Raw genomic sequence first — 22698 nt, 5'->3', positions numbered from 1 at the left:
TGGAAATTATCGATAATAAGAGCTTATAGTGTTGTTGAGCAGATGAAATGAAAGAATACAAATAAAGTACCTAGAAAAGTGACTGGCACACATTGAGCAGGTTAACAATATTAGGTTATTATTTTATCTTAAACATTCATTCACAAATTTGACATTGCAACCCTAAGGTTTTGCAATTTGAAAGTATAAAATGTTCATCTACATAATAGGTAGTTATGCTGATGTATCTTCTATGAACCAAACGACAGATGAAAACTAGTGATTTACTTAAATAGTCTATTTGAATGAAAGCTTAGAGAATCTATCCTTCAATTTCTTACTGATACTCTCAGGTGCTTTCCAGATCAGCTCTGCTGAACTAAAACTAAGCCCAAATAGATTACCTGGGCCATTGTAACTGCCCTTTATCAAGCATGAAGTCCATCCCATGAAAAACAAACTTCTCAAAAAGCCAGATTATCTTTTGACCCACACGCATGCTAAACAAGTTGGCATATGTTCCAAGCATTCCATAGTGTATCTTTTAAGAAGACCCTTTTTATCTATCTCATGTAGCTTTCATTAAATTACAAGAGAAAAAGTATTTCTCACCATGACCAGGAATAATGCGAGATTTGTCGTCTCCTCCATTTTCACTCTTTCTTTCTCTCCATCTACCTTTCATCAATAAATAACAGTGCTGCTTTAACTAAAAAGTGTGGAAAATTCTGATTGAATTTTCCACTTCAGAGTACACAAAATCATTCCATCTAACATGCTGTGTTAGAAAATCTATGCCCCATTCCTACCTCCTGTTGCAGCCTATTTCAAGTATCGGTGATGCACCATTTCACGCTGCATGGCCGGTGAAGGAGAGTCAACATATTGACTGAGAAATGTTTGGAAAAAAACCCCTATTCCACATAGATCCCAGTGCCTGTCAAAAAGCACAAACATGTTTGCATTCTGTCTGTGCAAGGGCATGACAGAGCTCTCACCATAAGTGAAACCAGGTCCTTGCATTAGCTCTCCACCTAAGCGGACTCTGCAGGGCGGGGGGGGGGGGGGCTTGGGGGAGGAAGAGTGGCCCAAATAATATGCTCAGAGGTGTTGGAGAGAAGACGTTATTAACTGTGCCCTTCCTTTCACCTATTTGCAAGGTTAAAATAAAATTTAGCAGAAGAGATTACCACCACTATGAGAAGGCACAGCTCAGCCTGCAGGCAAGGCGCACATAGAAGGAAAGGTAATATATTGATTGACCTTTCCTTCCAATTGCAGCCTGGGCAGCTAGCTGTCTTTTTTCATTTGAGGGGATATGACAGCTGACCCAGCTTATTTTCCTGGACTAGCCAACTAGGACAGTCCTTGGACAAGTGAGGCTGTCTATGATGGCAGAACCCAACAACATTAACACTGCTGTAATTAAGAGGCCCTACGTATAATGCTGTAATCTGATAGGATTTGAGCTCTTCCTTCCTCCCAAAATGCAAGCTTCCTTGGCAGAAAGCAGTGGGGGAAGATGTTTCCCAGGTGTAGAGAGTGGCAGCCAATATGAATTATTCATATTCCTTGAAATAAAGAGCAACAGGGTCCATTTAACCCAACATTCCCCAAAGAACTTTGCTAGGGGGTGGTGATAAGAAAAACTTCAATGCCCTTGGCGAAAGGGTCTATATTCAAGTAAGTCTGAGAAACACCTAATTGAATATAGTTCAGAGAATTTACTTCTAGCAAGATTTTCACAATTATTAGCATTTCATTTAACAAGCACAGAAGGCATGGTCTGCGGTGTTCCCCAAATTAATGGGACCATGGGACATGTTGGGGAAAACGCTACTCAGGCACGTACACAGACATGCTTTGAGAAATGTAGATTTAACTGAGTCTTTAGTACAATGATAGGATGACTGTAAGAAAAGCAGAGACCAAATTACTGCCATGTGATACCCCAGTTACTGCACTTAGTAACTTTGGATTTCTCAGTCTGGTACTGCAATCTGATGAAAGAGGTAGGTGCCCTGCACCATAATTCAACCAAGTGTCTCCTAGGACACCTTGAAAGGCTGCACAACAAATCCGAGAGAAGACTGAAAACAAGAGCTTCATAAACAAATCCCTTGTGCACAACAGTGACCCAATCACTAAAGAAATAAACTCCAAGCATAAAACTACATGACAAAAAAGACAAATGATCTTATTTACAAAACAGAAACAGATTCACAGACATAGAAAACAAACTTGTGGTTACCATGGGGGGAAGAGGGTGGGAAGGGATAGATTGGGAATTCAAGATTTGCAGATACTAATTATATATATATAAAATAGATAAACAACAAGTTCATACTGTATAACGCAGGGAGATATATTCAGTATCTTGTGGTAACTCATAGTGAAGGGAAATATGAAAATGAATGTATGTTTGTTCATGTATGACCGAAGCATTATGCTGTACACCACAAACTGACACAACACTGTAAACTGACTATACTTCAATAAAAAAATATATATACAAAAAAAATTACATGACTACTGAAGCACAGATATATGATTAATGTGAAAGACAAACCCAGAAAACAAGGACTGTCACCACAGCCATGTGTCTACAACAGCTACAGAAGAGCTGAACTAAGCCCTGTTTATGAACGTTAAGGCTTCCCTTTGCTCTCTTCTCCCTACTGGCACATTCCCTCATCTCCTTGGACAAAGCTCCTATTTTTGAGACTTCCACTTCCACTCAGGAAGCAGACAGTCACAGGAGACCGTTACTCTCAATGACATGAATGAAGACGTGAAAGAAAAGCTAGAAACGCAAAGTATATTATCAGTTTGGCTTGTTCCCCTCTTCCCAGCCATGGCAGGGTCCTTCTCCTCCCGCCATTCCACTAAGATTGGGAGCTAGCCATGGGCCTTTTCCTTCAAGAGTTTATCACTCAGGGTGGGGATAGGTATAGCTCAGTGGTAGAGTGTGTGCTTAGCATGCACAAGGTCCTGGGTTCAATCCCCAGTACCTCCATTAAAAATAATAATTAAATAAATAAACTTAATTACCCCCCCCAAAAAATTTTCAAAAGAGTTTATCACTTGTGCATTCAGGTTTTTTTTTAGGTTTATGTAGGCCTTTAGCTTTTGAAATTATTTTAAAGTATGATTTTGTGGCTTACACACCTTGCTTTGATTGTGAAGGTAACAGCAATGCTCTTGTCATTGTCTACATCCTAAGTCGAAGAGGAAGCCTCAGAAACAGGAGACACTGCTTCTTCTTGTGTTTATAATTTTAGGTGGGTGCCAAGCATTTTAATTGAAAGAACAGTAGGGACTGATGTAAATAATATTTAGCTCCAGAAAGAGATGGGTCTCTTTTATGTTGTACCAGTTGAGTCGGGGTGCTGAGTCATTCTGCTCTCTACTTGAACCAGGTATGGGTACTCTCATGACGCATGGTCAAGAAAAGAAACAGGCAATACAAACAGATGCAGAGATAGCCAAGATCCTGATGTTATCAAAGACACAAAAATAACTAGGCAAAAGGATACTGTGGCAAACGTGTGTGACAACATGAATGAGGACATTGGAAGTTTCACTAGAGAGACAAACTGTAATAATAAAGAACAAAAGGAAAAGTCGGACTGAAAGATACCAGAATAAAATGAATTTACAAGCTGACTGAACAAAGTAAAAGAAAGAATAAGCAAAATTTAGGTCAAAACCATAGAAACTGGAGGGAGGGTATAGCTCAATGGTAGACAGCATGCTTAGCATGCACCAGGTCCTAGATTCAATCCCCAGTATCTTCATTTAAAAAAAAAAAAAAAGAGTAAAACAAAAAGAAAGAAAGAAATTAAAAGAAATATCCAAAATGAGTCACCAAAAGAATAAAGCATAAAACAAAAACAGAACAAAAATGAAAAAGAGTATCTAAGATCTTTGGGATAACATCAAACTGCCTAATATAGGCACAAATGGAATCCTAGGAGGAGAGGAGAGAAAATAAGGTAGTAGATATTACTGAATAGATAATAACCAAGGGCTTTCCCAAAAAACTGATGAAGGGTATCAATCCACATATCTAAGAGGCTAAGTGAATTCCAAGCAGAACAAAATCAAAGAAAATCATCGTTGGGAACATCATAATCTAGTCTCTTTTTCAGGCAAGAAGCAGGTAAATGTGTGACAGGTAATAGGAAGGGAGAACCTACCTACCCCCCCCCCAAATTAACTTGAAAAAATGTTAAAGCAAACAATGGAGGTTTCAAGATACTCAAGCCAGCCACAAAAAGATACTGTAGTGTCCAAGCACTGGCCAGCAAGTGTGTCTGTGGTGCTCAGGCTGCTCTTCTCAAGAACTGGCAGGGAACAAAATCCTTCCAAAACCCTATCAGAATCTATAGAATCCCCAGGCAAGATAAGGGTTGTCTGGCTATATGTTTAAATTACTTTTTAGAGTTGCTGGTTATGTTTTGATTTGTTTCTTTTTGCCCTAAGGGTAGAGGGATATAGGGGAAAACAGGACACAGAAGTCCTTGAAGGCAAAGAAGAGATTTCAGTAATTCTTCATAAATCTGGAGCTAAATTGGATAACCTGTACTTAGCCCAACTGATGATCTTTTCACCTCTAAATTAAAAAGATTTCCTACTCCCTTCCTCCAAATAAATTGTTAATCTCATCTTGGCCTAATGCCTGTTATACAAGTCTTTGGCAAGCACAACTCTGATGATCTGAGAAAAGTCAACAAATGTTAACTCAGCAGTTTTTTAAAGCCCTTGGGGAAAAAATCCACCTAAGGACAAGAGAAGTTAGGCTGCAACAATTCACCTATGTCTCTGTAAACTTTGCCAGCTGGGAGGGAAAGGAGGAGGAGAAGGAAGGAGGGGGAGGGGAGAGGGAAAGGGGGCAGGAGAAAGAGGGAGAGGGAGACAGAAAAGAAAGGAAAGAAAAGAAAGAAAGAGAAGGAGAGAAAAGAGAGAAGGAAAGAAAGTGGCTATTATATGATATTGACTATAGTTCCCTGTGCTATACAGTAGGTCTTTGTTGTTTACCTATTTTATATATAGTAGTTTGTATCTGTTAATACCAAACTCCTAATTTATGTCTCCCCTACTCCCCTGCTTCCCCTTTGGTAACCACAAATTTGTTTGCAAGTCTATTTCTGTCTTGAAAATAATTTCATTTGTATCATTTTTTTAGATTCCACATATAAGTGATATCTGATGTTTGTCTTTGTCTGACTTACTTCGCTTAGTATGATAATCTTTGTAATGCTCCGTTTTTTAAATCTTGGTGCTGTTACCGGGTATAGTCAGTGTGTGAAAGGTAATTGATATCTGCACTTCTTGGACATGTTACGCTTACAGGAAAAAAATCAGTCTCCAAGATCTTTGGGATAGTATCAAACTTACAATATCTGTACATTTTTGTGTTACAAGAAGATTTTTTTAGTAGATTAGTGAGAGATTCTTCAAAAGGCAGTAGGCTATAGTCACCTTCAAGCTTGTGCCCTAAATCCCACTGTGTGCTAGACCACAAGACAGCCAAATCCTTCAGTACAAACTATCGGAACTGAATTCCAAAGGCATGTTTTAGTCCCACAATTTTGAATGCTTTAATATTATGTTTATATCATACCTTACAGAGAGCATCATGGAAAATAAGTAAGTGGAATCCACTTTCGGTAAAATTACTTGTATGTGTCAGAGATGTTAGGCTAAAAAAATTGGAGTGCCCTCTGCCCATTTTTCAACTGATCTGTTAGGTCCAAAATTCTGTTAAAAACAGAGAAATAAATTTTTTTCTTCAGTATTGCTTTGGCAATTCTGGGTCTTTTGTGATTCCATGTAAATTTTAGGATTATTTTTACTAGTTCTGTGAAAATGTCCTGGATAATCTGACAGGGATTGCATTAAATCTGTAGATTGCTTTGGGTAATATGGCCATTTTTAACAATATTAATTCTTCCAATCCAAGAGCATGGGATATCTTTCCATTTCTTTAAGTCATCTTTAATTTCCTTAATTGATGTTTTATAGTTCTCTGTATATAAGTCTTTCACCTCGTTGGGCAGGTTTATTCCTATTTTATTTTTTGATATGGTTTTAAAAGCATTTTTTAAACTTTCTTTTCTGATATTTCACTGTTAGTGTGAAGAAATGCAATGGATTTCTGTATATAAATCTTGTATCCTGCTACCTTGCTGAATTTGTTTATCAGCTCTAGTAGTTTGTGTGTGGAGTCTTTAGGGTTTTCTATATACAGTATCATGTCATCCCAGCAATTCATTCCTGGGCATATATCTGGAGGGAACTCTAATTCAAAAGACACACGCACTCCAATGTTCACAGCAGCACTATTTACAAAAGCCAAGACATGGAAATAATGTAAATGTCCATTGACAGGTGAATGGATAAAGTTGTGGTATATTTATATAATGGAATACTATTTAGCCATAAAGAAGGATAAATGCCATTTGCAGCAGCATGGATGGACCTGGAGATTGTCTCACTAAGTGAAGAAAGCCAGAAAGAGAAATAAAAATACCACATGATATCACTCATATGTGAAAGCTAAAAGAAAGATAAATTAACTTATTTACAAAACAGAAACAGACTCACAGACATAGAAAAGAAACTTATGATTACCAGGGAGATAAGGGGGTGGGAAGAGATAAATTAGGGGTTCAGGATTTGCAAATGCTACTATATATAAAATAGATAAACAACAAGGTCCTACTGTATAGCACAGGGAATGCTATTCAAAACTTTATAATGGCCTATAATGAAAAAGAATATGAAAAGGAATATATATATATATTAAAAAAAGAGAAATAAATCCTTGTAAGCTGGGATAGTCACACATAGGAACAGTAAGGAGAATGAATGCTTTCCAGACAGCTTTGCAGCATGATGTAGGTCCACAGTAGCATGGATTCAGGTAGCAGGAGAGTGGGATATAGGTCAAAGGAGGTCTCTGGCCCTGGAGGCAGAAAGAACATCAACTTGGGTGTAGTGGCTACCTTTTTTTGAACCCTGAGAAATGCCGCTTAGTACAGGGTGCCCACTGGGAAAGGGTGGAGCCCCTCCTAGATGGTGGTGCAAAGGTCGTGGCATGACGGCTAAGTGCAGGGACTCACTGGGCTTCACCTTGTACTAGCTCTGTGGCCTCCTGCAAGTGATGTAATTTCTCTGCACTGTCTGCCAGTGTGTTATGCACAGGTGGGCCAGGAAGCCATCACGTGGTAAGTATAGCCCCCTGAGGCTCTTCCTGAACATGAAGGTAATCGTGCCCACTGTAGCTGGGATCAGAGGTAATCTGTAGATGGCTGATGTACAAACAAGCAAAAAAAAAAACCCAAAAAACAAAACTATAAGCTGCCTCAAAAATTTTCATCATATTACTAAACGAATATATGTGTGTATATGCATGGTTGGGACATTGTGCTGTACACCAGAAATTGATACACTGTAACTGACTTACTTCAATAAAATTTTTTTAAAAACCATATATATATAAAATGACAGAAAAGAAAAAAAATTTCCATCAGCAATGTATCACCCCTAAAAGCCTTTGTAAAAAAGTTTACATAGTACAACATATGTGACTAAAATAGTCCCAGACTAATTACGACAACCAATCTTCCCAGCCCCTTCCCTTCCTTTTCATATCCTTAAACATAGTAACAAATATTCCAGCCTCCAAAAAAGAAGAAATTATTCTTTAACACTTGAAATTCCTGGGACTAGGAAGGTGTTAATTACCATCCAGAAACTCAATATAAGGCTTTAAAATTTCTACATTTCTAAAATGTAGAAATTTTAAAGCCTATCCCCTTAGTGCTTAAAAATCAACCTATTTTCCTCTGCTATTATAGAAACACAATTCCATGATTTCCATCACCTTTATTCTACCTCATCTTTGCAACTATGAACTCTGGTCAATGCAGCCTCCCGCCCCCTCTGAATAGTGGGTTTCTAAGGTCTCAGAGACATTTACTCTTCAGATAGATAAAAATGAAAAAAGGATCAATCCTAAAAGGTTTATAGCAGTAAGAAAAGAAGACCATCCGCTCTGAGATAGCTCTGGGCTGATTTTCCCAGCAGGGGAGCCCAGGTTTTATAAACCTTGTTCTCATTAGAAAAAGGTAGAGAAATCGTTGAGAATTAGTATAAAGGATTTTCCAGCCCTACAGCAGGTTGAAACCATGTATCTTAGAATTATATGTAGGGTTTTGGTAGTTGGAATGTCTGTCCATTTGGGGAGTTTGGTTTTTTTTTTAAGAGGCTGGAATGTGACAACACTTTCTGGTTTTGAAATTTATTAGATGCTATAACGACCGCTACTTACTCTCACAAGCTCAAAATTTCAATACCGTCTTTACGAACCTATTTATTCCGGATCAGCAAAGCTTCTGATGAAAAATGACAGCTCATCTAGAATAAATCTTCATCATCCTTTTGTGCTGAAATGCCAGGAGATTTGAAAACGAATCCTCTGCATACTCTCGTGTTCTTTTCTGTCCACCTCCTGTCTCCCCAGATCGTGTCCCTAATGCTCCCGTATCAAACTGATTTTTATTTAACAGAGGCCTTTACCAGCTCTGCCAATAACTGCTCTGTGGTCCTTGAACTACTATTTCCTACTGCCCGTTTTGCCTCACTCTTTGTTCATTCACTGTGTTAAGAGCATTCATACTGGGGGACGGACAGGTGAGCATATTCTCCAAATAAAAGACACTATAGAAATTCCCAGTGGACAAGCTTAGCCAATCAGCGGTACATTACTTATCTCTGATTTCTCCTTAACTCTTTACCTCTTTTTCAAATAAAACAGATTTAATAGCTTGTTTTCCTATACTCAAAGCACAAAGGCATTCTAAGACTAAGAGAAAAAAATTCAGGCTAGAGGGAAAAAAAAAGCCAACTCCTCAGGCTGAAAATGAGCCCCTGATTTCTGCTCCATACTCTCCCCAAAGCCTTAAAGTTTTAAAAAAATTTACATTCACTGAAAACACTGATGGAAGACTGCCCAGTGATGCTTTGCAAGTCCTGAGAAAGGATGCCATTCGCAGAGGGACTTTAGGATTGAGAAATACCACTGCAAAATCTCAGACTAAGTGGTCAAGTATCTAGTTTTAAATAGCCTTGACAGAAAAGAAAAATAATTCCATAATGTGATGAAGAGAACACTTCATAAACTCCTTTCATACATGAGAAAACCTCGAGCAGTGGGGGCTGAGTGTTGAGTGGCTGCGCACGGCCACAGAGCTGGCTTATGACAACGCCCACTGTACAGCCCGGTCCAGGATTCCTCCCACCACTCCGCACTGCAAATGGGAAACTAAGTGCCTCTACTTGATCGCACTTCTCCCAAGCTGACACTCAAAACAAAACCAGGGTTCTCAAAAGATCTGGCAGCTGGTTTGCCGTAAATTGTTACTGACCCCCAGAACATGGGCATCTTTCATTTGCCAGAGTTCTTTACTGTAACTCAGGTTATTCAGTTGAAAATAACACAGTGTAGATTCTAAACCAATGTACTTACAATGAAAGGTCACTGGCTACACAGATGCACATTTCCATTTGCTATTTACTGTCCAAGTAACCCATCCACACAGCAAATGTGGTTTCCGCCAACAGCTCCTAATGTTAGAAAGAAATTGTAGGCCTTTCTCAAATTTCTAGTACTGCAGTATTTTGGGGAGAAAAGAACTTAACCTTTAAAATCTCTTTGTTAACATTGGCTGAACCTATTCATACAGCACATTAAGGCACCAGACATCTTCTTTATAGCTGTTTAATGAGTTCCTCTTAGAGCGTGTCTAGAAAAAGAAGCCACGTTCCTTACTCAAAACAAAATGGAACAACAGGAAGACTCTCACCATCAACAGAAGAAATCCAGTTCATTTACAGTGTAATACATAACACTTTGCCTGGTGAGGCACAGAATTTCTGAAAATGCCACAGCAGAATGAAATGAGCACAGGAAAAAAGAAAAATGAGGAACAAAAGCACGTGCTGAGTTGAACCAGAACAACACCGCTGACCCAGAGGTACACCTGGGTCTAACAGTGAATGTGCTGAATCACATGCCGTTTCAGTGCCTCATTAATTAGAACTTTTAGGTGGGGTCTGAGACAGAGGGGATGTGTTCCACTTCAGCAAGATTCACCTCTTACCTGATGAAAACACCCAGGTTATTTAGCGCTAGTTTATTTTCTCCCTCACATACTAACCCAGCTTTCATGACATCATCACAAGGATCCTAAGCCAAAGTGAGCTGTCTGGAGCTTGGGGAAGGGGACAGCCCAGGCATTTAATAAATGTAACAAAGGGATATGACGCCTGGAGTCCACTTTCAAATACTTCCACATAAGCAATGAAATCTGATGTACTGAGAATATCCAAATACAGTTAGGAGCCCTGGTCAGAATTTACTCCCCCAGCATGGTCAACTAGCCTTACGTCAGAGGTATCCAAATCTAGGTCACACTGGAGGTTTTGCTCACTGGCATACTGAAATGGGTTTTCAATGCTGAAATCAAAATTAGTGGCCTCCCAGTCAGTATAATGGATGCTAGAAACAGGCTTTCATTGTTGACTCTAGTGGTATTTAAGGAAAGTGAATTGGTAAAAATCATTTTTGAGATATTCTCTGCCCCTGAATGAACAAGGCGTAAAAATTTATGAAGGTCTGTAAGTTAGGCCCTTAAGACTGGCACCCAAGGTGCAAACAAACATTCAGTGGCCTCATGCCCAGTGGCTGGGTCAGAGGTGCCCCCACTACATAATGCCCACCACAAAAGTGAGAGCAGCCAGCCTCTGGAAAGTAGTCAGGTCATTAACCTTGAGTGGAACTTTCCAAAAAGATTTGGCTGGGGCACCTACAAAGCCAAAGAGCAGGGACTTCACTGAGTTTACAGGACAGGCTACAGTTATGCCTTGTGCCTGTTTGCCAGTAAATATCTGTTTAATGAAAGTCTGTGTGCAGCAGGACTGGCCTGCAAGTTACGTTAGCTCAAAACCTCAGCCACATTTCTCTAGACCAGAAGAGTTGCGCATGACCAAGTTGGATAAAGACAATTCTCAATAATGTGTCACACATGTAACTCCTATACTGGAGCCCACCCACACCAGCTCAATAAGCTTTCAGGAATTTTATAATCCAGTTGTTATATACAACCCTTATTGCCGATTAAAAAATACCTAAACTACCAATGAAATATACTGAAAACAAAGGTAAGAGATACTCAAAATTGATTCACTTCCTAATTAATTTGCTATACTTTACTAGGATATTTGTCAGTTTTATCTGTACATAATAGAGCTTCACTGGGCATCTCTTCCCAGGTCTGAGGTCACTTTTGCCACACTGGTACTTGAAACTGGCCGTGGTGGGAGCACTGACACCACAGAAACCAGCAGATGCTACTGATCAGGGTTTTGCTTGTTTCCAGGTCTAGTTGTTCAACACAGGAACTCCCTTGCTACAAGTGGTCTTGAATTAACAGAGAAGACTTTGCCACCTCTCAGGCCTTCAAGTATACAAGCATAAGTAATCCCCCACCACCCCATTCTCCGCAGTGGGACCACACCGCCATGCACCATGCGACAGGACACACTCACTTTTGAAGCAGCTGGGTCCACTAGTCTCTGGCGATGTCGGGCTGAGTTGAAATGGCTCTTCGGAGGCTGCCCTTCCTGACAGGGGATGGAAGATGGGGATGAACGAGGTGGGAGCGGACAGAGGGGTCATGGGATGATGGGAACATGGTCAGAAAAGGGAGAGGGACAGTGTTTAACGGCACTGTACTTGTCTGTTTTAGCTAAAATCCAACAATAAAAGCACGACACATTTTTTCCCCACAAAGCACATGCCACGTGCAAGTCATTTTGTTAAAAAGAGCCTTGTGTATATGTACATATACATACGCGCATGTGTGATAAACATCTCACGGTATCACATTCCCCTTCAAACCTGTATTTTTCTCTTACCTGATATTGTCTCTAATTATATTTCAAGGATACTAAGGAAAACTGGAGCATGATTTCCCTGAGTATGAAGTCAATCTTCCTAGAATAACAGAAAGTATTAAGGGGCATTCTTAGGCTTGCCACCTATTTGGGTATCACCAAAAAGATACGGAAATCACAGTGTTTCTCAAAACCATGAAAATTCTCCTGCCTTAGCCACTCCTCTCTCGGTCATTCTGGCAGAATTCCTGGTGTCGGGCACCCACCAAAAACTCTGCCCCTGAATGTGATTACATTTTATTGGCTCAACATTACATTTATAATCTAAATGGTATAAAAGGGTGGGCTTTCTTACACCAGCTGTCGTATACATATAGGACAAATGGATCACATAGAAAGGCTGAACACCTCTCCATCACTCATTCCATGTCAAACAGACACCAAAAAACCCTAAAGTACTATATTTTAAAGGGAAAGTTTGGAATAGCACCCCCCCCCCAAATGGTACAGCGTTTCACTTCTCCATCTCTCAAAGTTGGGCAAAAGTAAACAAGAATTTAAGAAGCAAGCACTGCCCACTGTCAGCATCAACTTCAGGGTCAGGGAGATGAAAGCAACAGAGAGATGGTCTCAGAAAACCCCTGAGCGTAAAGCCCCTGGTCCAAGTGGGCGTCTACACAGGGAGCAAAATATCCCTCAGATGAGCGTTAGCATTTGCTCACAGAGAAGAGGGGAAAAACCCTGCTACTTGGGTAAAAATGCGATGTCTGTATTACAATACTTAAGAATTCTTTTCTTTTTTCTCTAAGAATAACAGCTCCATTACTTTTAAGACATGGATCAATCACACCCACTTGAATTGCCAACAATCACTGCTTCGGTATCCAAAGTATAACGCTTACCTTTCAAAAAGGAAATGTCACAAGTAGCAGATTGCAAGTCAGGATTATGTTTTTCCTACTAACTGCCCTGCCAACATGCATACTTTGCCTACCCTCTTCTGAAAAAAATGCAAGGAAATAGTTTTAAAGCTCAGTTGACCTAGAAAATGTACCAAAGCTTTCACAGCAAAAATAACGCTCATTAATTCACTGAATATTTGGTGAAACAAAAACAAACAAAAAACAGAGTAGGACTTCCCATTCAATAGAATCAACAGTTTTTCTATGAGAAATATATATTTTTTAAAGATTTATTTAGTGGTATTTGAAAAGTAGCCTTTAAATTTAATGGTTTATCAGAAAGTGATTTAAATGCTTTTTTCTCCTTAAAAGAGTTATCAGAGGTAAATAAACAATTATCCTCATTAATATATCTGGAGAACTACCTGCCCTTATCAACCTCCCCACGGAATGATTACAACTCATTTAAGAGTTCCAAAGCACAGTGCCAGGCTCCCACTCATCAGGAAAAAAAATTAATCTTGCCGTTAAATACACAATTACAGTCAATGTGCAAATTAACTAAATTCTCAGCCTGTGGTTTATTGCTCTTCTTCTGAATCCAAGGTGAAAATGTTATTTTTTTTAATTAGCTAATTGCACCATGAACTCAGCAGGGGGCAGATGTTGATATTAAATCTCAATCTTCAGCTCCCAGTTTGTGAAAGGCTGGTTTAAAGAGAGCAAGCACATCCTTCAATGGGAATGGAGGGGGCAGGTGGGTTTTTAAAACCTAATCTCCATTTTGTCCCATTTATTACCAAGTACAATGACTCTAACAACAGTCTGCTTGAGATGAACAAACAGGTCTGTGAGATAATCAATATATTTACACAGATTCCAGTAATACATCTTAATAGAAACCAAAGAACAGCCGGAGGAGGAGGATGAATGTTATTTTAATGAATTGCATATGAAGAAGAAATAAAGGAATTCTGAACAGCTCACAGCAAGTTTTTTGCCATATGATTCATGAGTTAAACAGATCTTAATTTTCAAAAACAGTCACATTGTATCCTACTGTTGAAAAAAATAGTTGGTGATGGTCTGTGGCTTGTGTATTCTAGACTTACTGAGGCTTTGCAGAAAGGTGTACTTAACTAGATTCTAATTAGGAACTTTTGAGAATTTAAGTCATTAGAACCTGGACATGCCCCCTTCTTCACATCAGGAAGACCTTAATTTAAAAGCTTTCCTCTTTTACTGCCGGCTGATTCCCTCACACTGCCAGGGAAGGTGCACATAGTGCATTTCTGAGCAGAGTCGGCTCTATCAGTTCAATTGTGAAATATTTTGCATTCTTGAAAAAGCAAAACAGGGTTCTTATAATTGGCATTGCAGGAAACCAATATCCTTTCCATGTTCAAGAACAACACTAAATTCTACCACTCGGGCCAACATTAAAGACAAAATTTGTGACTTCATTTTCTTTTCCCAAATTTTTAGTCCCAAGAATTCATTTCTCCTCCTAAACAACAGCCTTCAGCGGCTGGTATATGTCTTTCCAGACTGAGACATCAGTCTCCTGGTACCATTTACCTCCAGGTTAATGCTACCAACATCAGCACAATAACAGATTGGACCTAGGTGGGCCCCACAGGGCTCTCAACTGAATGGCTTATTTACATATGTAAATAGGGCTTCTTTACTGCAAGGGGAGGGGAGGAGGGCTGGATTCCTCACAGTTAGTTTTGTGCAAACAGAAGCACATTACATTGCTTAGGTCAACTTACCAGAAACATTTTGTTGTGATAACCACCACTAATAAAAGTAGCAGCCCTCGGTTATGTAAGTAACTATTGAAAGATGACAAAAGAAGTGTTGACATGTGCATAATCTGGAAACTTAATGAGACATATTTCATCTCCATGCTAAGTGCTTTCATCAAGTCTTCTTCTGTTAAGTAAGTCATTTTAGAAGTTATAAACATCCCTTAACACCGCAGATCATACTTTTTAAAAAAATTATTGTTCCCTAAACATTACAGATCTGATAGCGTAGTACTTTAGCCTAATTTGCATTTCATAAACATATTTACAAGGATGCTCTATGGAAAACAGTATATCAGATGTGAAATAATGGATGCCCAATGAATTTAGTGGCTGACATCAGATTATTTAAATACCTAACTCTTTAAATCATGTTTAAGTTACTCTATTTCAAAATTAGAGCCACAAGGAAAATTTAAAACTAATGCTTGGCATTATTCCCATTACCTTTGGGAAAAAAACCCAAAAACTACCACTAGACATTTCCAGCCTAGATATTTTAATATAAGGGAGAAAAAAAATAGAAAATCACATAATTGTCTCAAGGGCTCCAGAAGGACTTCTTAAAAGTCCATTCAAAACAGGTGTAATTCTAAGAAGCACATGCATTCTCAGGTAAGAATAAACTTTTTCTCCCAACTCTGAGACATCCCTTTGTCTGTGTTAAATATAGTCCTCCCACAACTGAAGCTCTCACTCAACACTATACTTAAGTATGTACAACAAAGCTATTGCAAACAGGCTCTGATAAAGGAACCCCTGCACATTAATAAGGCAATCTAGGACCATGTGAAGTCAAAAAACTCCATGAAAATAAATCGACTGGAAGAATTCACAAGCTGGGGGAGATTTAGCCATTACCAGGTGTATCAAAATAGGGATCAGAAACCCAAATGAATGGGGAAGAAATGTACCATTTAGAAGCTAGAGCACATATCCGACCATGGCATCATAGGATTCTAAAGCCTGTGGAACTAATCCTACAGTAATTTATGAAAATCTCCATAATTCATAACCTTGTAAAGATGAAAGTACATCATTTTTTCTTGTCTCCTTTCAAATCCAGGTTTTTCAACTTGGCTCAAGAAAAGAGTCACCAAAATGGTGCAGGAGAAGGGACACTCCCACCTGTGAAAGCAAACGCTGTGACAGCGGCCTTCTAACTTCTCACTGTGATGCTCAGTGAGAAGCATGTTCTACATCATGAAACAACACTAGCCAGCACTACAGGCAACGCACCCTATCCCAGCTAGGCGAGTCCCCTGTGAAACAGATGTTGGTCTCCACTGCAAAACTGATGATTTGGCCAGCGGTTAAAAACCAAGGAAGGGTTCTTAAACTGTACTGAGACAGGAATCACCTCGAAATGCCTTACAATTAGATGCTTTAGGTTGTGTCCCAAACTTCAGTCATTTACTTACTTTTTCCCCGACATCCAGGGACATGTGTTATTACATCTCCTATACTATCCCTTTCTTAATTGTTTTGTTTACAAAGATTCTGCCTTTTTTTTTTTCAGAACTTACATACTACAGTTTTTAATGAAGGCTTAAGCAGTAACATCTTGAAACCATGGCTTGGTTGTGCTCATTACATTTTGTTCTAATATGTATCAAGAAAAATATATTCAGCACTATATAAAAACATCTGTGCACTGACTAGAGTCACCCAGGCACAACCAGTGGTGTCCGTGCCACCTCGGGCGGCAGATGGTGGGAGGCAGTAGCCCAAGCTCTGTCATAGCATCTCCCTCAGGGGGTGGGGGTGCAGCTCAGTGGTAGAGCATATGCTTAGAATGCCCAAGGTCCTGGGTTCAATCCCCAGTACTTTCATTAAAAAAAAAAAACCTCAAACCACCCCCCTCAACCCCAAGTGCCTAGTCAAACAAGGACTGCAAATTTCACATGTCCATGACCCCATTCTGGACCTGGACCTCTGTCCCCCAAGTCTGTCCTCCTCAGTGTTCCTCATCTCCAGGAAAGGGCATCACTCATCCAATGCCCTAGGAGTGTACCTTGCTGTCTCATCCTTAATCTCAGTTCCCATGGGCCAAACCTCAACCCCACCACCCCTGCCTAACCCATCAGCAAATCCCCCTGGTCTAATCTTCATAATGTATTTCAAATTCAGCCTTTTCACTTTCACCATGATCAGTCTCATCCAAGCCATTTATCTCTATTGGTTTCCTAGGGCTGCTGTGACAAAACCCACAAACGGGGTGGCTTCAACAACAGAAACGCACTGTCTCACAGGTGCGGAGGCCAGAAGCCTGAGCCAAGGAGTCAGCCAGGCCGGTTTTTTCCAAGGGCTGCCAGGGAAGGGTCTGCTCCTCACTCTCTCCTTGGCCTCTAGGTGGCCATCCTCTGCCTGGGTCTCTTAACATCATCTTTGCTCTGCCAGTCTCCTTCTGAGTCCAAATGTCCCCTTATTTAAAAGGACATCAGTTTTACTGGATTAGGGGCCACCGTAAAAACTTCCTTTTAGTTTGATTACCTCTGGAAGACCTCGCCTCAATAAGCACACATGCTACAGCAGAGGGGCCAGGAGGCCAGCATGTTCGTGGGGAGACACAATTTAACTGATAACAGCCTCCAGTCACCCGGACTCTAGTGCTGGGCTCACATCCCTATTCCACTACTTTTGTCCTTCCAGCAGCAGACAAAGCCACCCTAATAGTGTCACTTTTCCAAACTCTCTAGTCCCCTTCCCTTCCACTCCCCTGAAGTCCTTCCAGGTCCAGCAAAGCCTCAGGCAACCCAGCCCTGCTCCTTTTCTGAGTTCTGACTGCTCCCCCGACTCACTCCAGCCACGCTGGTCTTCCCGCTGTTCCTGGAGCCCTTCAAGCACTCTCCCAACTCAGAGTCCCTGAGGTTCCCGTCACTAGAAAGCACTCCTTTTTTGTATTTTTGCAAAGTATGCCTATTCACTCCATTTAGGAAACCTCACGGGTCCCCTCCCCTAAGAGGACCCCTCCATCACGCCCTTTCCCCTTTGTCCTCCTTTACTTCCCAACAGTTACTACTGCCTGACATTACATTGTAGGTGCGTGTGTTTGTCTTTTTTTAAAACTAAGCTCCACAAGGCCAGGAGCTTTGTCTAAGTTGTTCTGGTACTTGATGGATGCTGGATAAATAGTTATCAAACCAATAAATGAAGCAAATGTATTTATATATGATGCCCCAGCTCATCCACACCCCATGTTTCGGTCAGGGTTCCTGCAGGAATCAGAGAGTACCCTCAGATTGGGTGGTTTGAGAAAACTTTGATAAAGGAATTACTTAGGAGTAGGGCTCCTTCACCACCCTTAGGCCAGAAGGGACAAAAGGGAGGGAGCTGCTTCCAGAACCCAGAACAGAGCTGGGTGTGCAGAGTCCATTCAGATCACATAGCCAGCCTGGGCCGGTGCCCCGGGTGGAGCCAGAGAACAATGGCTTCCATCACCTTCCCTAGTCTCTCTCCTCCCCCACTCGGATCACCTGCTCCCTACTGGGCCACACCCAACCAGACACCCAGAAGCTAGGGATGCAGGTCCCCAGGGGAGGAAAGAGAGGGAGAGAGGACAAGAGAAAGGAGGAGGGAGGGTGGGGAGGAAGGGAGAGAGGGGAAAAGAGAGGAAGAGAAGTGGGGAGAGGAGGGAGGGGAGGGTGGGGGGGAAGGGGGCGTGAAGGAAAGGTGCAAAGTGATTTGGAGGTCAAAGGAATGATAAAAGGTACCCACTCCATCACTGAGCAAAAGTTAACAGCAGCAACCATACAGGCTGCTTCCCTTTTCTCTCCGTCTCCTCGCCCAGTCTGAGTTTCTTCAGCAGCATGTGCTGCTCCACCTTCAGAATGGCCCTGGCTGCACTGAATCCAGGATGTGCATCAGCACTGAAGCGCTGCGAACACACCTATGTGTTCAAGGGGAAGAGAGGCAAACAGTCTGAGCAGAGAAGCCACACGCTACTTCTCTTCCCTGGCTCTCACTTCCCAGAAATGCTGAAAGGGTGAACTAGATATTATCTGTGAAGTGCTGCGTATCTAATGACAGGGCTTTTTCTTTTGTCAGGGTTTCACATTAATGTCATTTTGGTAGGTCTGCAGTCTCAAATCAAAAGAAAACCCTGGGATTGGATTCTTGATGAAATTCTTACTTTGAATTCAAATTTACTTCCCAACCCTGGCACACTCCAATTTGCCTTTTAAAGTTATTCAACACTGGGAAAGTAGAAAAGCTAGTCTGCATCTAATCTGTTAGCTGGGGCACTCCCTGGGGCACAGCGGGAGAAGGCCTGGGGGCCAGCCTCCTCCCTGCTGGCACTGGGTGAGGGAAGCCAGTCGCAGGCCCTCGGCTTCCTGGACCTCAGCATCCACATCCGTAACTACACATGATCCACCTGATGGTTTGAAATTCCACGACATTCCAAGTTCCTCTCCAAAGGTTAGCTCCACATTATACAGATCAGAAATAACCAAGATACCCTGTTTTAAAAATGAGTGAAGTCAATTACTGGGATCATGCCATAGTTCAGATTTCTTGTAGGCTTTATACTGTCTGAATTTCAGGAGTCACAGTACTGACTTGCTATTTAGAAAATGTTTACATTTACTGCTGTTCATAGAAAAATGTTTGGGTCTTAGACTATATTATACCCATCAGTCAATGATGCTTTGTTAGAGCATTTCAGAACCTTACATATTGATTCAAATTAATGAATTTTGTGTCAAAGACCAGTTAACATATTTTACCAGAGACAATAAGTTTATGGATGTAATTACTGACTTGAGCTCCAAAAACACAGCACAATTATACAGCAGCACATATGTCAACCCATTTAAGTCACTTCAATTTAGAAAAAAATTTAATGATATCACATGCCACACTTTTTTTTTTTAATGAGAAATATTACAAGATACCTAAATTAAGAGAACCAATTTTCCACAGGGAAATCTGGGGGGAAAATTTAAAGGTAAACCAATTTTCTGAAGGCAAAATAAAATTTTCAACGTAGCTCTGAGTTGTACCCAAAGCAAATTATTGCTGGCAAGTAATATGGCTCTGATAATTAGACTTGATTGGGGTTTAAATTAAGCAGGGGGATGCACTCGACTTCTCAGAGCTGTTTTGATTTGTTTCATCTGTTTGAGCAGCCGTGCAGAGACCGGTCAGGGGCCCAGGAAGGGGGAAGCAGCCTGGCTCTGCAGATGTGGGCAAGCTGCTGTCTAAGTGACCTCTCTCTCATCTTGTAGCTGCTTATCACACAGATTCACATGTAGAGCAGAGTAAGGGCCTACACATACAGCCAGTCCTAACTACAACACCAAACGCCTGATACAACACTGCCACCCTGTCATACAATGACAATCATGAAGGGTTTTTGTTTGTTTGTTTTTACCCTAAGAGTGAGTAATTGCCATAAATTCTTGGGTAGGATATATGGATGAAAGGTTGTCTTTTCACTTCCTCTCATTAATAAGGCCCTGGATGCTTAGAGAGCATGAACTTTTTTTTTTTTTTTTTAAGGTACAAGAAAAAGGGACCCTCCTGTTTAGGTCACACGGCTATAATTCCATTCTCTGCTCTTTAACCAAAGCCTGCTTTATTTGGAGAACATTAAAAAATGCATTTTGATTTTTCCTAGTGGTTCCACTTGCTAGGCTTTGCCCCATGGGATACACACAGCACGTGTGGAAGGCACTTTATCATGGTGGAAATGGTCCCCAAGACCCACAGATGTCTGCATCTGTGAAACGGGGTAACAGCTGCCTCCACAGGGTTGTGAGGTCAAATAATGCGTATACCATATTCAGCCCGTGCATGGAATGGGAAAACACTTAATAAACGTTGGTTATTAATGGTACCAAGATGGCTTTGGGAACTACTTATTTATAGTACCTCTAACATTGACCCCCTTCACTTCTAGCTTAAACTCTACGTAATTGATTTTGTGAGGGGTTTGGTGCATTTTCTACACTGGTGAATGTACACAGCAATAGAGCCTAGACCTGGGATTCTAGGCTTTGTGGGGATCACCAATGATTCAAATTCCCCATCTGCTCATAAATCACATGCAGCAAAAGCTTGCAATGGGTACCTCCAGTTACCCAATTACAAGGCAAATCCTCGGCTAACCTCTTAGAAAATAACTGAGCAGTGACTACAGACTGGAAGCAGATGGCTTCATTGCCTGCCTCTGAGTAGACCCAAGCACTGCTTCTCGTCCCCCCACCCCCAGTCATGTATCCTGACTGCATTATAGAAGAGCTGTCCATCCACGGTGACACGGTGACTTTCCCATGCTGTCAGTGCACTTCCACTCTGTCCCAGGCGCCCAGGGGAATGCAAAATAGGAAGGAAACACACTCAACAATCAATGAACAAAGTTTTTTTTTTTTTAAGTTAGAGGATGGGAAGTGGTGGGAGGAAAGTGCTGAAGCGCGGGGAATAGAATGAGGGCAGATGACAGAAAGACAGAAGCAGGGGAAGTGTTTGGGAAGAAAAACAAGAAAGGCTGCTGACGAAAAACTACTCCAGCAAAAAAAAGGAAACGGTGTTCCTTGCCAAGAAAAATGTGCTAATCTTATGCAGCTGAAACAGATATTTAAAGAAACATTGTAAGACTTTTGTCTTTAACTCCTTAATACTTAATCTGGAAGGAATACCTAATCCTGAAGCACTCCAAGACGAACAGAGGTATTTCACGACTCTGAGCTACACCTCTCTAAATGTGAACCTCTCTTCTTGTGCAATAGTAAAGACCAGGGTAGCGTATTTTACTGTCTCAATCAAACTGTAAGTTCTTTAGAGGAGAGTAAACATTCTTGTGAATATGAGTTTTTAAATAGTTATCAGTTATATATACATCACTTACTGTGACCAAACTCTTACTGTGTCTTACATGCATTAACTACTTTAATCATCCTAATGGCTTTATGAAACGGGCACTTTTACTCTCCCCATTTTACAGATGAGAAAATAAAGGTATACAGAGGTTTAAAATGTGGCTGATATCACAGAGCAGGTAAGAAGTGGAACTGGGATTCAAATCTAGGCAGATTAACCACAGAGTTCCTGCCTTCAACCACTGCCCCAAAGAACTCTCACTGGTCGTAATCGATCAGTAATGTAACATATTCAATAATTTGTTTAAGGTAGCACTGATTTATCCATTTGGCTTTTTAAGTTCAGTGACTTCAAGTACTCTGAGGTGTTTTGTAAAGCACATGCAAATACATACTAAAACCAAAACCTTACTGTTCCATTAAAAGCACAATTCTAAGAGAGCCATAAATCAGTGACTTACAGTCTCAGTCATGTCCTGGCTTCCAGGAGAAAGAGCCCTCATGCAGCACAGCCCTCTTCCTGCCGCCGCTGCTGCCACTCACTCTGAGGAGTGTGAGGTGCTCAAGGGCCATGTGGAGCCCATTAGACGTTCTTCTACGTGTCCTTAAATCACTCATTTCATGCGACACTGCACTCAGTGACCAGCTTTCACCCAGCTTCCTCAAAACTGGCGGCCGCATTTAATTCACTCTGTAGTATCACTGCTTTCCAAATATCTTTGAATCTGATAAAAATAGTTAGTAAGATAAAGATACCCCTTGGAAAACTGTTATACTGTCTAAAGATGCCAATGCATTGAAGAGTTAGCTAAGAGAGAGCTCTCCAATGTGGTCGTATTGTTGGTGGAGGAGGAGGGTGTACGGGTAAGGCATGGGCTTTGGGAGACTGGGGAGGGAAGTAAGGGCAAGAGAGTTGAGGTTGGAGAGAAAACCAAAAATCAATGAAGCCGCTGACCTGTATCTTAAATAAAGATATTATACCAATATCAATTCCATGATTCTAGTGCTTAAATATAGCACAGTTTTAAGGACTACCAAAATACCAACAAGGAGAAATGTAATTGCCAATATAGAGGGCAGAATAAGAAATTTTAATGTTTCACATCTAACAGGGTTTACAGAAGGACAGATCAGAGACGATGAGAAAGAAGAATGTAAGTCTCCAGCTGCACAGAAACAAGGTAAGAATTGTTATGATTCTGCCATGATTTGACAATGTCCCAG

At 40.8% G+C, this 22698-nt stretch overlaps 1 protein-coding gene across 8 annotated transcripts in view; it reads right to left on the bottom strand.

Annotated features, from left to right (window-relative positions):
- The window catches only part of MAST4 (microtubule associated serine/threonine kinase family member 4), a 514314-nt gene that overhangs the window by 258075 nt on the left and 233541 nt on the right, over positions 1–22698 (bottom strand). For 2 of the 8 annotated variants that reach the window (XM_064481107.1, XM_064481110.1), the window contains exon 2: positions 11596–11670. The exons of the other annotated variants lie outside the window; for them this stretch is intronic. In XM_064481107.1, the coding sequence (XP_064337177.1) occupies positions 11596–11670 (75 nt within the window). The remainder of the gene's footprint in view (positions 1–11595; positions 11671–22698) is intronic. 8 annotated transcript variants of the gene reach the window in all.

This window comes from Camelus dromedarius, chromosome 3, assembly GCF_036321535.1.
Source record: "Camelus dromedarius isolate mCamDro1 chromosome 3, mCamDro1.pat, whole genome shotgun sequence".
In the NCBI taxonomy this organism is placed as follows: Eukaryota; Metazoa; Chordata; class Mammalia; order Artiodactyla; family Camelidae; genus Camelus; species Camelus dromedarius.
The sequence above is the reverse complement of the archived record's forward strand: the minus strand, read 5'-3'. Positions and strand labels throughout refer to the sequence as shown.